The following is a 15,940-nucleotide window of genomic DNA, read 5'->3' as shown; positions in this document are numbered from 1 at the left end:
AGCCAACCTAAAAGATACTTTTAATAGTGACGAGGAAATGGCAAGACCGCGCCTGTCTGTATACGACGGCAGCGCCATCATTGCTGCAAATGATTTTGTTGACGAAATTTGGCAACCAAGCGAGAGCAGCTTTACCTTCAATGGAAAAACCGGAGCTGAGATCACGCATGCGACCTCGCAAAGACCGAACGAGACGCTCTTAAATGGTCACGTCACTCTCCACTGGCGATCACGCCACGTCATTAATAAGCGCGTAGTTGACGGAGGAAAGAGCAGGAAGAGAAAGACACTACCGAGTTTTCGCTGGGCCTTCGTTCAACTGCCGCTTTCTTTTCGCTCTCTCAGCCTCTCTCTCCTCAAGATATTCGCGGTTGCCCGGTCGATAGCTTCGTTATCGCCGCGCACATTCACGAGCGCCCCCGGGCGGCCCCCGTAAACACACCAACGGCACGTCAAAGCCGTCTCGCACGCAAACTACACGCACTGTCAACCGCACGTGCCGACGGCACTGAAGGCCCAATAGCAGCGACCGAAATGGGTGACGGCCACGGCTACTCGAGCTCGAGTTCAAAACCGCGTGCGTGTCCAGCCTTGGCTGACGAGGCGCGGGGTGAAATATGTCCCCCGGTTCCTTGTACGGGCGAGTCGTCTCGTGAGGGGTTTCAAAGAACGCGCTATTGTGGACCTCCTCGAGCACAATGGGAAAGTACGCTGAATGCGTTCGGAGTATCTGGGGTTCGCAGTAATGGCGGAAATCACGGAAGGCCAAACGCGCGTGGCAGACGACCACCGTGCCGCACTCAGCCACCGCTAGATCGTCTGCGCGTACTAGCAGACGACGACGCTTTTCGGCCGTCTGCTGCGCAGAAGGCGTTGCTGTGCTACGCTGTGCAGGGCCCGTTTGTGAACGTTGAACAACTTTTTGTGTACGCCAGTAGAACACTTTGCGCATCGCTGTTGTTTGCTGTGGTGCAACAGGCGTCTTAGGACGGTTTTGCAGTTACCGAAAGGTGAGTGAATGACACTTCTTCGGCAGTTTCTGGGATAACGGAGACAGCGGCTTACAAATGAGCTATGTTCTAAGCAAACTGCCAAGTGCATACGATTTCCGGGCGATTTCTTAGTGCCAGCTGTTTTGTTCGTTGCTGAAGAATGTTGACAAGAATTAACTGCGTTTCCAGATTTGGGGTTTTGGAGAAGTCTTGCCTACATAAACTTCTCCTTCACGGTTTCGAGTTACATTTAGGCCCGGTGACTGAGCCAAGGGAGGGAGGGGCGGACAGACAGGCAGATCAACATTTCTGAGTTTAGGAGGCCCAAGAGAGACTATCGTCTTTAAAACAATATGTGTGATCCGAAGGGATTTGAACCCGGGTCTGCACAGTGGAAGCTCGGTGCTCTACCAACTGTGCTATCTCCGCATAAGGCCAGCGTGAAAAAAAAAGTTGTTGTACCTTTGTGGCACACACGCCTGAAGGGGTTGGCCAAGGGATTGGCCAAGCTTTGACGGGCAATGTTCCCGCTTCACAAAATTTACGATACTATGGATTGGAACGCAAGCGTTGTAGAGTAGTGTGTGACGCGTGACATCTCAACGTGTTTTCGCGTCAGTAGAGCACGTGCACACCATACGCGGACAACTCTGATTACAGGGAAGCTTCGGGCCCCGCCAGTCTGATTGGTTCCTTAATTCGCGCCATCAAGTGAAGAAACGAGAGCAGAGAAAGAGACGCAACCACTGTGTAGCAGATGAGTAGTCGGCCGAAGTAGTTTGCGCCAAAAGACAAAGAAACTAAAGCGAAAAAATTCCGCCATCTCCACGAAGTGAATGATGATGAGAGGGGCGAAGCCAAAAAGCTTATCGGTAAAACCGTGAAACATTCGCCCGCACATCATATAAAGACTCGACACGTCAAGCTTTCCACCCGTCCGTGACAAGCCCGTCGACGACGTCTATGTTTGTGGGGGTTATGTAGGGGTTGTTTTGGACGATGAGAATCTCCATGGGTAAGTTGGCGAATTCGGTGTGTGACATTTTAGCCACCTTGGCCGTCGCCTACTGCAGAGCGTCTTGTGTCGCGTACCCCCGGTACGTGTCTTGAGCTCGCAGGCGACGAACGACAACCTCTTCTTCTTCCTCTTCTTGTTTGGTAGCAACGAACGCGTGAACGTTTTGTCCTCTTCGGCCAATCTTTGGTTGGCCAATCCCAAGGGGGATCCTGCCACAGTCATCATTAATGTGCCGTGCCGTATACAGCAGCAACGAGGGACGGGACAGGGCCCGAGCAAGAGAACCTTCACCCCTAAAAAGGAGATGCAAATACCACGTAGCAGTAAACAAGTTGTTAATAAGCGTCGCCGGGCTTTTGCCTTCACAGCACGTAGGCAGAGCTAACTGCCCCGAGGAATTTTTAGGATAAAAATCACGCCCAGATTTGAAATAATTTCCTTGTATGTTTAGTTGCCAGCACCAGATTAAGTAAAATTTTGTTCGCTACACTTTTCCAGCGGAATGGTATTACCATGCGCGTACACACAACACACGGACGCACACGCGCACGCACGTACGGGTGAGTCACATACAGGCACTATAAAGTAAAATCTCGTTATTTCAAACCTCAAGGGCATGCCATCTGAGTTCGAAATAATGATAGTTAGAACCAATGAAATTGAAAACAACCACACGACACTCAGTAGAGTATGGCAACAATTTGATGCTTGAAGAAGCCCGCGTTTGCCGCCTGCCTATTTTCCCTATAAGCGATAATCAGCACTTCTTGATCTAATAACGAATGTGTCGAAAAGTTTTATCTTAGCCTTCTTGAAAACTGAAGAATGAACACTGAATGACCTCTAAGCGGACGGCCGCACTATATTTCGTTCCCGTCCGCCTTGTCGTCATTGGCCTGGACAGGGTCTGTGTTTCTGCCTGACCTGAGATGTGATGCTCACACCCGTCAGCGCGACACACACACACAACTGCGCCCTCTTCAACATAGTTCGCAGAAAATGTATTTTTGGAAAACTTCCACCGTGTGGGATTTAGATTGGTTTTACCCTGTTTTGACTTTTTCGCTCTAATCAGGTTTATGCGTAGGCACAGGGTGCGTTTCTCTGGCCGTGTCCCAGCCGCCAAGGCGGCGGAGGGGTGGCGCGTACTTCGAATTATCCGTTGTTGAACCTACTGGGCTCCGAATTAACGGGCTCCTTTACACAAAGACTTCGACGGACGCCTGTCAAGACCAAATCCTACAGTTGGGATTATCCATAAATTCGAAGTATTGAAGTTCGAATTATTCAGCTTTCACTGTGCAGGGTATTGCATCGATATATAATCGTCTTGAAAAACATGTCCTGAGCCAATCGTTACTTCGTTCGCACCCTAACTTAATACGAAGGTCGCATTTTGTGGTCTATCTTGTTTGACACTGGTAAGAATGACAGTACTTGCTTGATTATTTAGGAAATAAATCAAACCGATTTTCGTGTGCGTGAAAACGGTGTCCGATTCGAACATTAATGGCACACTTAGAACGGTGGCGCCACCTGCCGTATTCAAAGCGAAGTGCTCTATTGTGGTTCATGGTAGTAGGGAGCCAAATAAGGCAGCAGACGATCAGAAAACATCTTTCGTCGATAGTTTATGACAGCTGGAAATAGTTACATAAGAGTTCATACGAATCATACTAAAATATTCCCACGGTGAGTCGTTGCCAATACCAATAAACGCTTGATTATTTTTTCGTCTGCTTTCGGATTGTCTGCCGCCTGCAGCTGAGCAGGTTACCCAGCTTTCCGAAGTCACGCTAGGGACTCCTTCGGCATAGTTTATTGCCGATCTAATTTTACTGTGTACGTCGGTGTTTGTGCTTGTGACGTGCCATTATGAGATAGTTAACAGCAGATGAAAAGACCGTCTGTTCGTCTGCAGTGAATTATTCCATAACGGCATGTCACAAGCACAGGCACGCACGCATAGAAAAATAAAAGTAGAACAAGAACAAAGCAGCAGTCGTGAACAAATGGGTAATCTGGCACAGCAGACGACGGACTATCCGAAAGCAGATAAAAATATAATCAAACGTTCATTGGTATCGGACAATTAACCGTGGGAATAGTTTATCCTGATTCTTGCGCGGCTGGAGTCTTTCTGCAGCATTTCGAACGCGCTATTTATTTCTTGGGCGGCTGGAGCCCCCCTGCGTCATTTCGAACGCGGCATTTTTTTTCTTGCGCGGCCATTTTTTCGTTTACTATTGTAAAAACCAACCCAGCGAGCGTTCCTAACTAAATGAACGCGGGGGCTGCCGGTTATTTACACAGATTTTGCCTGAAATGTACCTGCATTTTTCTTTGCGCTAAAGCTCGGGGAGATGTATGACAATTGATTGATTGATTGATTGATTGATTGATTGATTGATTGATTGATTGATTGATTGATTGATTGATTGATTGATTGATTGATTGATTGATTGTGGGGGTTTCACGCGCCGACGCAACTCAGGCGATGAGGCGCGTCGTAGTGGAGGGCTCCGGATTAATTTTGACCACCTGGGGATCTTTGACATGCGCCGAAATCTCGTACACACGGGCGTTTTTGCTTTTCGCCTCCATCCGAAAAGTGGCCTCCGCGGCCGGGAATCAAACCCGCGACCTCGTGCTCATGCTGCGCAACGCCTTTGCGACTGAGCCACCGCAGCGGGTCAGAGAGATGTATGACAAGCGCCAGCGGTTCACGAGGTTCAACAGTTACAACTACTTAAACCGCGTGGTTTTCGAAGCCTCAGCGTTACTCCCTGACTACGGTATACCAAGCTCTACTTGGGTCCGTTTCGCGCTGCGCCGCCTGACTCCGGCAGTCGCTAGACATCGACCGTTAGCGAGCTAAGGCGACAAGGCGAGTCCATAAAGTGCCCTGCACTTAAAACGCCCTTTAAGCGATGTAACACTCCGTATATATTACTTTGGGCACACGAGCAATATAGCGAAGGCGCGAAAGCGCGAACTCGCGCGCGTGGGTCTGTTAGTGTGCTTGCGTGTGCGTGCGTGCGGGCGTGTGCATGTCTCTTGATGTTAGATGCTTGAATGCCGCGCATGCGTGAGGGAAAGCACAGCTTGAACGCCAATGTATTCGAGGGCGAGCTTCAAAACCGTATTTTGTATTTGAACAAAACGGCTTAGTTTCACATATAGCGGCGTTGCAGCTATATAAGTGGCGGTAAATCGCGCGGTTGAAAAGGGTTGTCTTAACTCTCATTCGAATGCAGCTTTACCGAAACATAATGTACCGCAACTTCCAGATCGACATACTCCGTAAGCATGAAATGCTTTTTTAAGAAGTTCTCGCCGTTCTCTCAACGCGCCACGGGAGGTTCGCTAAAATTAACTAATCCAAGCCATAATACAGACTGCCTTTATTTCAAATAAAGCAAATTATCGGCCACTTAAGGCGAGTGATGTCACAGGAGCCCTGTTTCTTTGGAGAGTGCGGCCAATTTCGACGTCATTTTCCTCGCACAGTCCAAGCCGGCTTCAGCATTCCGTACAGCCGGCCGCTGCAGCCATGGTCGGTCCAGAGGATGGCGAGACGACATTGCACGTTCCCCACGCTGGCCGACGGGCTTCGCTTCCCAGCGCCCGCGAGACAAACTCCGCCAAGGCCCGGAGGCTGCTCGAACTCGCCGCCAAGCAGCGCAAGACCATCGGACGCGTCCTCTGGGTCACCGTCATTGTCCTCTGCGTCCTCGGATGCCTCTCACAGGTGAACCGCGCGTTTCTCTCGCTGAAAGCCGCGTGAGGCTCGTACGAGGCTTGCGAGGATTAATGAACGTGCCAGGCTTATCGGAAGTGAATGGGCGACGGCATTTTATTACTTTACCTAAATTGAGCGCGAAAAATAAGGGTGATGCTTGGAACTTTCTAGGAAACTGAAGGCGAAAGCTTAGTCGGACCTCCGGTTGATCTGCAGTTGAACTTTCTGTTAAACTTTTATGTTGCTCTGATCAGGCTGCTCCCGCAGCCTTATCCATTGCCCCTTCGAACCGACGCGGTTACGACGAGTGGGATGTCGAGCTGCTCTAGCCTATTCCGCCGTGGCGTACTTTCTCGGCTTCCCCGGCTGCCACTAAGCCTTGGTGCGTCGTCGCCACCCATACCAATATGTAATGAAGCCCTGAGACCACGCGGCGACGTATGAAAGGCAGGTCTAGAACGTTCTCACCCTCCTCCGGCGCTGCTGTTTTCCTCTTCCGGAACCCGTTCCGATTTCCCGTACGCTTCTGTGCACCTCACGCGTTCCGCGAAGCATGGACATGTAAGGCTTTCATCTGAAAGGTTCACGAAAGCATTCAAGAGATGTACTACTGCGGTTGCATTATTGGTAGTCAAATGTCACAAGCCATGTTACAAGCCCTGTGGCTTCCATTTTTCTGGAAATCTATGGCGATTACTGCAAGCTCCCCCACGATGTAACTGAGCTTCACACCTTTAACTGGCTCAACGTTCGCAGGTCTTCATTTTCCTGGAGATTTTCTGGAAGTTCCCCACCATCATCGAGGTGGAAACTGAACGCACGGACGACCTGGACTTTCCCGGCGTCACCATTTGCAACAACAACAGGTGCGAGGGACAGAGTGTGTTACCTTTTAAAGCGAAGCTTTCTCTGTCTCACTGAACACTGAACGTAAACACTGAATACTGAACCTCACTGAACACTGAACCTAAACACAGAACACTGAACCTCACTGAACACTGAACCTAAACAAAAAACAGAAGAGCCAATTAAATTTCTCTGACGATGACGAAGATCTCGGGTGAGGTGAAAGATTGTTGAAATGCGACGCTTTCTCTGGTAGAAAGCCAGTGTCTTCAAAGTCCAACCTCAAAGTCCGAAATTCAAATCGCTACCGTCAAGACGCACTGCGGGAAAGTCAACCTTACACAATATCAAGTGCCTCAAGAAAAGAAACGCTTCCTATGGTCGGAATCGAACCTTCGCGTTATGAAGCCAACGTCTGTCCGATTCCTTCATTCCGACACGGTCGAAGCAGTTGGTATTTTTTTCTTTGACTTCGAATTAGGTTGCATGAAAGGGTTGCAATGGCTAAAGCTTCGCGTTTCAGCCATTATTCGTTTAAGAAAGTCGCTTCGATTTTTTTTTCTTTTTCTTGCTGTAGCAGACGAGACAAAACAAGAAGAATTAAACTGCACGAGTGGCGCGGTAATGCCTGTAAACACTCGTTTCTTGCTAACACAATTCCTTTATCCATCTATTTACCTACCTTCGCCGCCAGAAGGCAATGCCAAAGGAATGATTATACGGCATCCGATATCAACGCAGCAACACAGTCTGTTATAAAAAGTTAAAACCATTCTATTAGAAAGTGCTAGCTAAAACAACATGTAAAAATACAGGGCACAATTAATGGATAGAACTTCTGAAGGAAAGGTTTAACAGCCCCGAAATGTGCGGGGTAGAAGTGATTGAACGAATGTTGCAGTGGGACATGTTCTAGTATGCATTTGATCACTGCGATGCGACTGGTATAACGGAGACAAAATTAATTCGTCACGTAGTGCACTGTGATGGTACAGTTTGTGAAATAAGGTTATAGACGAGAAATTTCACGATGTGTCAGTAGCGAGGACAGGTCGAGATTGAACTGAACCTCATAGTATATTGACGGAAATATCCGAATTCACAGCGTACTGACGTTTAATGCAGCAGTGGCATTCGTCGAAATGGCGCGCTTTGAAAATGTTGACGTATGTATCTCAACATTATGTTGGCGTTATTATCAGTGTATTCGCCATTAGAAGTGATGCAGACACCTAGACATTTGTAAGAATCAGCGGATCGTAAGCATACGTTATTCACGTGGTAAGAACATCGAGTGACGTTGATCGTGGGAACACCCATATCCTGACATTTGTTACTATTTAACTCCATTAGCAGGCGTTGCACCCGTTAGTGATGACAAAGAGATCTAACGAAACCATTCGACCATCGTTTTCGCTGATAATTTCTCAAAATATAACGCGATCATCCGCGAAGAGATGCTAATTAAGAGTTAGAGCGTCTTCAAGGTCATTACTGTTGATGAGGAATAGAAGGGGGGGGGGGGGCAACTGCAGACATTTGGGGTGCACCAGATTCGCCTTTGTTTAGTGGGGACTTATGGCGGCCATCTGGAACAAATGGGTACGAATAGGTCAAAATACTCAATCCACCAAAGAACGCTATGCTCTGTATTTAATTCGACTAGTTTATGAAATAGTAGTTTATGTGATACTTTACTGACTGCCTTTGAAATACCCAGAATAATACAAGGCAGCCTGTGACGAGCGATGTAGAACGCGACGCAGTTCCTGGGTCAGTAGTGCATGTAGCGTTTCACATGAGTATGATTTGAGGAATTCACGCTTATCCGACGTAAAAAAGGAGTTGGATTGTAGGAATTTTGCTAGATTGGGATAAGCGAGATCTTCTAATAGCTTGAAACAAATACTTGTAAGAGACATAGGACGATTATCAGGCGGGTTTGTTTTGTTCCCCGAGTTGTGAATTCGAACCGCCTTCAATTTTTTCCAGGATGTGGGGAGACAGGCCGTATCTAACCATTGGTGAATTTTTTTTTTTTTTTGTTGGTAGTGCGAACAGCTAGTGAACGGGATTTTCTATAAATTTCACCATGGTGCTTTCATAATCAGGAGATGAATGATTAGAAAGGCCTTTATTAGGATATGTACACCAGTTCTAAGACAATTTGAGGCATGGCGGCGTAGTCACAGCGATTGGTCAACGGTAGACTGTTTCGAGTTACGCCTCGAAAGCCTCCACAAATACTTTTTTTTTATTTACATATATTGTTGTCTCACAGTTTGAAACACTGCAGGAGTGGGTTCACAACAGTGAATGCAGGCTAAACTAACGGAACCCATGGGTACGTCGTTCCTTAAGAAAACTATTGATAGTTTAAAAAGCTTCAAAACTTCAAGCTATTCAAAAAACTGCTTAAATAGCAGCCAGACTCTGATTTTCGCGGGTCTTCTTATTTGACGAGGCAACCAATACATTTTTGGCAGAATATATAGGATTAATCGTTTTTTTTTAGCATGGTGTGATTTTTTAGCATGGATGGTAGTGGATTAGATAAAATATACATTATAAGACTATCGAAATAAGCACGGGAGCATTCTTATAGGCGGACCAGCGAATGTTAGTTGGATTATGTTTACGCGTGCGATAAAGACCCTTCGTTTTGTTACCGAGACGTTTGGATTAAATACTGAACCAAACCACTTAGGGGCTGATGGTTATAGTACGATGCAAAATGTACCCTTCAGTTAGTTTATGAATGTTCGAGTTATCTTCAACAGAATTATCGTAAAAGTTCGGAAAGAAAATTTATATGAACTGTGACAAGGCGCTATTTATGGTGGTTAATCGACCCTGTTGTAATAGTGTACAATTTTTTCTGACTCCTTTCATTTCTTTGTGTTTTTTTTTAGAGTTGGTAGGCGAAAATCTCGTGTGCGCATGGCAATGCTCGCTTATTCCAGGCAAGTGCGTGATAGGCGAAATGAACGGAGGGTGATTAGTGGATGTTATGTCGATAATGTTTGCACAGTTTGCAATAGTGTGTTCGTACTTTGTGTGCAACACTACGGTGAACTAATTAATTACTGTAAGTGACGTATAACTCAATATGTGTTACACCCATTGGTATATTGGTACACCCGGGCATTGCCGGGGACTACCGACAGTGTAACATATAATTGTTATCATTCACCTTATTTACAGTGGCGCTGTTTATGGCTTGGGTTCAGTGGATTTTTTGTGTCCGTCAACAAATCATCTGGGGCCAACCCACTTCATCGCAGTTACCCAGAGGAAAGCGGCTGTAGCTCCCTGTTTATGAGAACTTTCCTAAAAACCGTTATGTAACTTACTAGCGTGATGTCTATAACTCTGTGCGCAAGCCTGTTAACCGGAGTGTTGCCAGGTTTATAAATACTGTCGTGATTGAAAGCGCATGTACACTTTTGTGCACCCACAAGAAGACTCATGAGCAGACATTGGCAAACCACGACAGCAGCTATTTTAAAGGAACCCCGCACCACTCCAGATAAATGGCATCACTCTTTCCTTTGTGTCGGGAATTACCGGCGAAAGCTATAGTTATCACCAGCACACGACTGGACTGCGTGATTTGCCCGCCAAAACAGTCCTACAAATCCTGGCTTACTTTTGGTGCGATTTTTTAAAAGTGGCTTTGGATTGAACTTATTGGTGCAACAGAAAAGAAGCCGGCCAATATAATTGTGGTAACGTCACTGGTCTCTCGAATAATTTTAATACTGGGAAACAAAGAAAATAATTTGAGCAAGATTTTAAGTAATCTGACGGCCGTGGAACAATACTTGGCAGTAATATTTGGCTGAGGCAGTTGCGCGTGTTGACTGCGTTCAGAGGCATTTCAAATTCGCAAAAAAAAACTTAAAAAAAGTGTTGTGGCTTCTTCCTTATGTCAGCCCCATAACTCTGTAGTACAACTAAGCTACCTGTATTTTTCTTCGCGCACACACATTAGCTGTGGGGATGGTGCGCGTATTCCACATTCCCTCGAACAGACTGTCTCGTAGATCATGATATTCTTCTCATGACTCTCTATACCGTTTCATGAGTGAGAAGTATATTGCTGTAGGTGCAGATCCGTAAAACGCCTAGTTTCGCCAATGCCTCGTTCCCTCTGACCTTCAAAATCTGCGAAGGTCAAATTAGGGCCTTGGGCGGTTGCGCAGTGAAAGCATCTGATCGCTCGTTCTTCCCAAAGGGAACCGGGTGCGGAGAGGAGGACAGGGGTAGTAGCCAGGGCACGTGCCGTTATAAAATGATACAAGGAGGCGCTGGCTGCATCCGAGTTCACCGTGCGCTCTCAGCGCGAAATCCGCTCGATAATCTTGGTTTAGGCAGTGCCTATTATGGGTATAAGGCCACAGGATAATTTGCAACGTTATTCCGTGGACCAGGCCATGTGGTAATGGTCGGCTTTATTATGTGAACCGTACCACAGTATAGTTGAGCCTTATTAATCCAAACCGACCTTTGAGACACGAAACTACCTTTTTAATGCGCGAAGCCCCTTAGAAGCTCGGGCTGTCGGCGTCTCATGTCGTCGTCGTCTCATGTCGTCGAAGTATCATGTAGTCACCGTACTAAAACATCGCGACACTCGTTTTCCAACGCCTCGCACTAGAAAGTAGCACGCACTAAAAGAACACACCGAGACACTCGTTTTCCAACGCCTCATGGCAGAACGCTTCGTGCTTCAGACACAAAACTTACAGCAAAGCTGTATACCCCTACCACCAACGGTTTCATCTCCGTAGGCAAAAATGCCAAGGCGCCAGGAATACAGTCATACACTGAATGCTTCGCCCTACCCCAGGCTTCATGTTAGTGGAGATGGCCCGGAATATTTTACAAAAATAAGGCCTAGAATTGGTTTAAGGGGGCATTTTACGATAAAAAATTCACTTTGAAACAAATCTAAGCAAAACTGCTAGGGCTAGAGCCCTGGCGTTCAGCGCCATAACACGAGGCGCTACCCCTGCGCCACGAGAGCCGACTAGCGCGGCTGTTTTAGCAGATGCTGAAAGCGTAAAAACACCCTGTGGTCTGGTCCACAGAATAGAGCTTAACACTATTCGGTGGTCTGGTCCACAGAATAGGCAGTGCGTTCGGTTTAACCGCGTTCAACCACGGCTAACCCTTTGTCTTTCTCCTTCCACACGCTCAAACAGGATACGGCTGTCGCAACTGTGCAGGATGAACGGAGAAACCACGTGCATTCAAAACAAGGCCTCCGCGACTGTAGAGAATCTGGTAAGTGCACTTGCAAGCGTGTCTACTCACACCGTACTTGCGCCTCACAGTGACGAGGAATTCGCTGCCGTTGTAGAAAAAAATTAAGAGCCATTTCACTCTTTTAACGCTTTGATGCCCAAAACTTTAATAATGTGCTGAAGCGTATCGGAAGTTTTTTCATGATCTAAAAAGACTTCCGACATCACAAATGTAAAGTCAGAAAAAAATTTGGTTCATTAGGACGGACACTAGGACACACTGGGCACTGGGCACTGGCTACCATATATCACTTGAACAAGAAAGCTACCTTCATGAGCATGATTTATGGTTGAAGTGAAGAGATTAAAGTAAAGTTTGTGTTGCTATCATTTGTAATAACAACGGAATTGCACAATTTCGCTTACCTGTCGCTAGCCCATTGAGCCCCCGGGCTCGATGCCAGTTGACACGCGTAAACAATATTTTTTTAGCACATGGAAAAACGTGATGCTCTCTCTTCTTTAATTTTTGAAGATCCGGGATTCTTTGTCTGTCAATAGATGGTGTTAAATGTTGGAAAAACCATAAAGGGCGCGAAAAAAAAATATTGTTTAAGTTGTTTCCCCTGAGAAACACTAGGCATCAAAGGGTTAAACTGGATTTCCAGTGAAGATGTGCAAAATACGCACCGCACAGTCGGCTAGAGAATGTACACGCATTTATTTCCTCGTCATTTGAAATAGTAGTGGGTATGGTTTTGTAATCACGTAATGAAACTGGGGAGGACAATGGCTTTATTTGGCATTCAAACATGGGGCTGTCCTTTTTCCTTCCCTAGAAGACCATGTATTGTCTGCAGACGGAAATTCCACTTAACTGTGAACTACGTACTTATGAGAAGAAAATGAAATTTGCCGTAATGATAGAGTCGATTTAGCGGAAAACTGTAGAATACCTTGTTGTCGGAAAGTTTTAATTAAAACGAGGGTTAGCGCCGTCTTCTGCAACCATACTCCTGCCGTAGATGTCGGCGTATTTACAGCAGACGGGAATTACGTAGCGTTTGCAACTTCACTGTTAGCTGGCTGATCACGACAAGTGAATGAAACTTGCCGTATTGATAGAGGCGTCTTACCGACCAATTGTCATATATATAATGCATTTTTGAGAATGTTTTGAAAAAAAAAGAGCAAGAGTTAAAGCCGCTTTGTGCTAAGCATCCGCGGTAGAGTTGGCTCTGCTGCAAGCGTTTTTGCTCCCGCGCACGAAAAATGCACTGAGCCCAAGGATGGTAAACCCCGCTTTGAAAAAAAAGAGAAAAGATGCCGGTGGTTTGGCTTCATGCACCATAAAATAGCGTGCCAAAACGGCATGCATTCCTGCTTAGAAACCATTGCCCATTGCGCGCATGTGCTACTCTGCCTCCCAGCCCTTCCCATGGTACAGCCATGGTACCCATGGTAACACCTCCCAGCCCTGGTAGGTTTGTCCAGGACAAACTTTAGCGTGCTAGCGAGTGCACAGGCTCAAGGTCAACGCACCTGCCTGGGACATCAAGGTGCACATCCGCGAACGGAAATCTTTGCGAAACAAGGTATTTGTCTGACCAGACACTGCAATCCAAAGAGTTCTTCCGCACCATCTGCCATCACGTAACCTTGTATGCCGACCATTCCCTCGCCAAGGTGTATGCCTCTCAAGTGCTCAGCCTCCTACCGCCCAACTTTGAACGCCCCAGCAAGGCTGCCTTTCCGCCATGGAAGCTTTCACCGTGGAATGCATGCGAACAACGTTGTCTAAACGAGCCCCTCATTTCCTATTCTGATTCGCTACATGCATAGCGAGGGCCTCTGTTCTGGCAGTGTTGGTGCCATAGGAAGCTTAAGAGGGTTCAACGCTGGTCAACCACTCTCGACACGTCGTAGACACTCGAGTCACGGCGCGGGGATTAAAAAGAAGGTCCCCTTCACCCCGACAAGTCTGAGTGGCGCTGTCTACCAAATTACATTGACATAAATACCCCCGAAAGCGTGGGGGGGGGGGGCGAAATCGCCCCGCCGGTAGCGTAGTGGTTAACGCACCGGGCACCGGTATTCTGGAGGTCGCGTATTCGGATCCCACGTTGCGGGCATTTTTTCTCCGCTTTCTTTCTTTCTTTCCAAGTTCTTTATCTGTTTCAATGACCTACCACAACCTCCCCCTTGCTTTCCGAGGTTTACTTGACTGCCAACCCTTATTTATATATATATATATATATATATATATATATATATATATATACAGACAGCGATTAATCAGAAATGGGAAATGAGGGGCTCGGTGAATTAAGAGAGAATAAGGGTTGGCAGTCAAGAATACCTCGTAAAGCAAAGAGGGGAATGCGGTAGGTCATAGAAACAGATGAAGAATTTTTTGAGTCAAAGAAAGCGGTGAAAAAATGCCCGCCGGACGGGATCCGAACCCACGACCCCGAGTAGTCCGAGTGGCGCTGGCTACCACACCCAAGTGCAGGAAACAAAAAATACCTTAACATAAGTACAAAGAAAGTGGTGGGGAAACAGCCCCGCCGGTAGCCTAGTGGTCATCGCACCAGACCGGTATTCTGGAGCGTGGGTTCGGATCCCACCCGGCGGGCATTTTTTCACCACTTTCTTTCTGACTCAAAAAATTCTTCTGTTTCTATGACCTACCGCATTGCCCCCTTTGCTTTCCGAGGTTTTGTTGACTGCCAATTCTTATTCTGTCTATATATATATAAATATAGATATATATATATATATATATATATATATATATATATATATATATATATATATATATATATATATATATATATATATATATATATATATATATATATATATATATATATATATATATATATATATATATATATCCCGCATGAACGAGGACGGCTTGTTTCCCAGAATCGGGATGCTGTACTGTTCCCAACCCACATGGACAGCCTGATATTAAATTAATACGCCATCATTCAAAAGGTAGGGAGAGGAAGAAGGCAATCTCAGGAATTTCACGCGCACGCATTTCGGCCCTTCCCTCTTAATTCAGCGACAACACAATTACAACTAGTTCGCGCCTTTTTGCGCAGGACGTGATGCTCCGTACGATGAACAAATCCTTCAGGTCGGAGCTCGGCCATCAGAAGAGCACCATGATCTTCGAGACGTCCAAGGTGGTCAACGGCAGCGTGTAAGTCGCAAATTTCCCGTACAGAATTTTTGGCGCACCCCTCACTAGAAGTTTTTTGTTTCCCAATCTGTACCGCGGATGCATTCTCAGCAGACGAATTAAAAGAGAAGAGACAGGAAAGCTTGCATATAGTGATCAGCTGTGCAATATTCCTGCGCATTTAAGAAAGATATGCGCCCATGTACTCCGTAAAGATTTTTACCCAGTAAAGCTGTAACGTGCGGTCGGGGTTTTTCATTGACACATTGACGCTACTCCGCCTGCACTACCCACGCCCCTGCGCGCCGTTGTCGCTTGAGCTAACCTTCACGCAGTAGCTCGCTGCGGGCGCGCTCTGCTGTGAGAGGGTCTTTTTTGCGCCCTCCGATTCGCCGTTCCGACTCACCAGTGTCAGTATATGCCAGATGTGTATCTACGTCACCTATAGTTTAGCCATTCTCGCTTCCCTTAGTTCGAACTCCTCCCACCTGTATGTATATGTGTACACACATACATACATACATACATACATGCATACATACACACATACGTATGTACACACATACGTATGTACATACATACGTACGTACATACATACATACATACATACATACATACATACATACATACATACATACATACATACATACATACATACGTACGTACGTACGTACACACATGCATACATACATACATACGTACGTACATGCATGCATACATACATACATACATACATACATACATACATACATACATACATACATACATACATACATACATACATACATACATACATACATACATACATACATACATACATACATACATACATACATACATACATACATACATACATGCATACATGCATACATACATACATACATACATGCATACATACATGCA

At 46.2% G+C, this 15,940-nt stretch overlaps 1 protein-coding gene across 1 annotated transcript in view; it reads left to right on the top strand.

Annotated features, from left to right (window-relative positions):
• The first annotated feature begins 808 nt into the window (after positions 1 to 808).
• LOC144158852 (epithelial sodium channel subunit beta-like) overlaps positions 809 to 15,940 on the top strand; it is a 57,112-nt gene continuing 41,980 nt past the window's right edge. Inside the window, exons 1-5 of the mRNA XM_077690019.1 lie at positions 809 to 1,010; positions 5,521 to 5,761; positions 6,509 to 6,618; positions 11,806 to 11,887; positions 14,958 to 15,058. Coding sequence (XP_077546145.1) covers positions 5,564 to 5,761; positions 6,509 to 6,618; positions 11,806 to 11,887; positions 14,958 to 15,058 — 491 coding nt within the window. The 5' untranslated portion in view covers positions 809 to 1,010; positions 5,521 to 5,563. The remainder of the gene's footprint in view (positions 1,011 to 5,520; positions 5,762 to 6,508; positions 6,619 to 11,805; positions 11,888 to 14,957; positions 15,059 to 15,940) is intronic.

Source organism: Haemaphysalis longicornis, unplaced genomic scaffold, assembly GCF_048455015.1.
Source record: "Haemaphysalis longicornis isolate Haplotype H1 unplaced genomic scaffold, Haemaphysalis longicornis Haplotype H1 scaffold_10, whole genome shotgun sequence".
In the NCBI taxonomy this organism is placed as follows: domain Eukaryota; kingdom Metazoa; phylum Arthropoda; class Arachnida; order Ixodida; family Ixodidae; genus Haemaphysalis; species Haemaphysalis longicornis.
The sequence above is the reverse complement of the archived record's forward strand: the minus strand, read 5'-3'. Positions and strand labels throughout refer to the sequence as shown.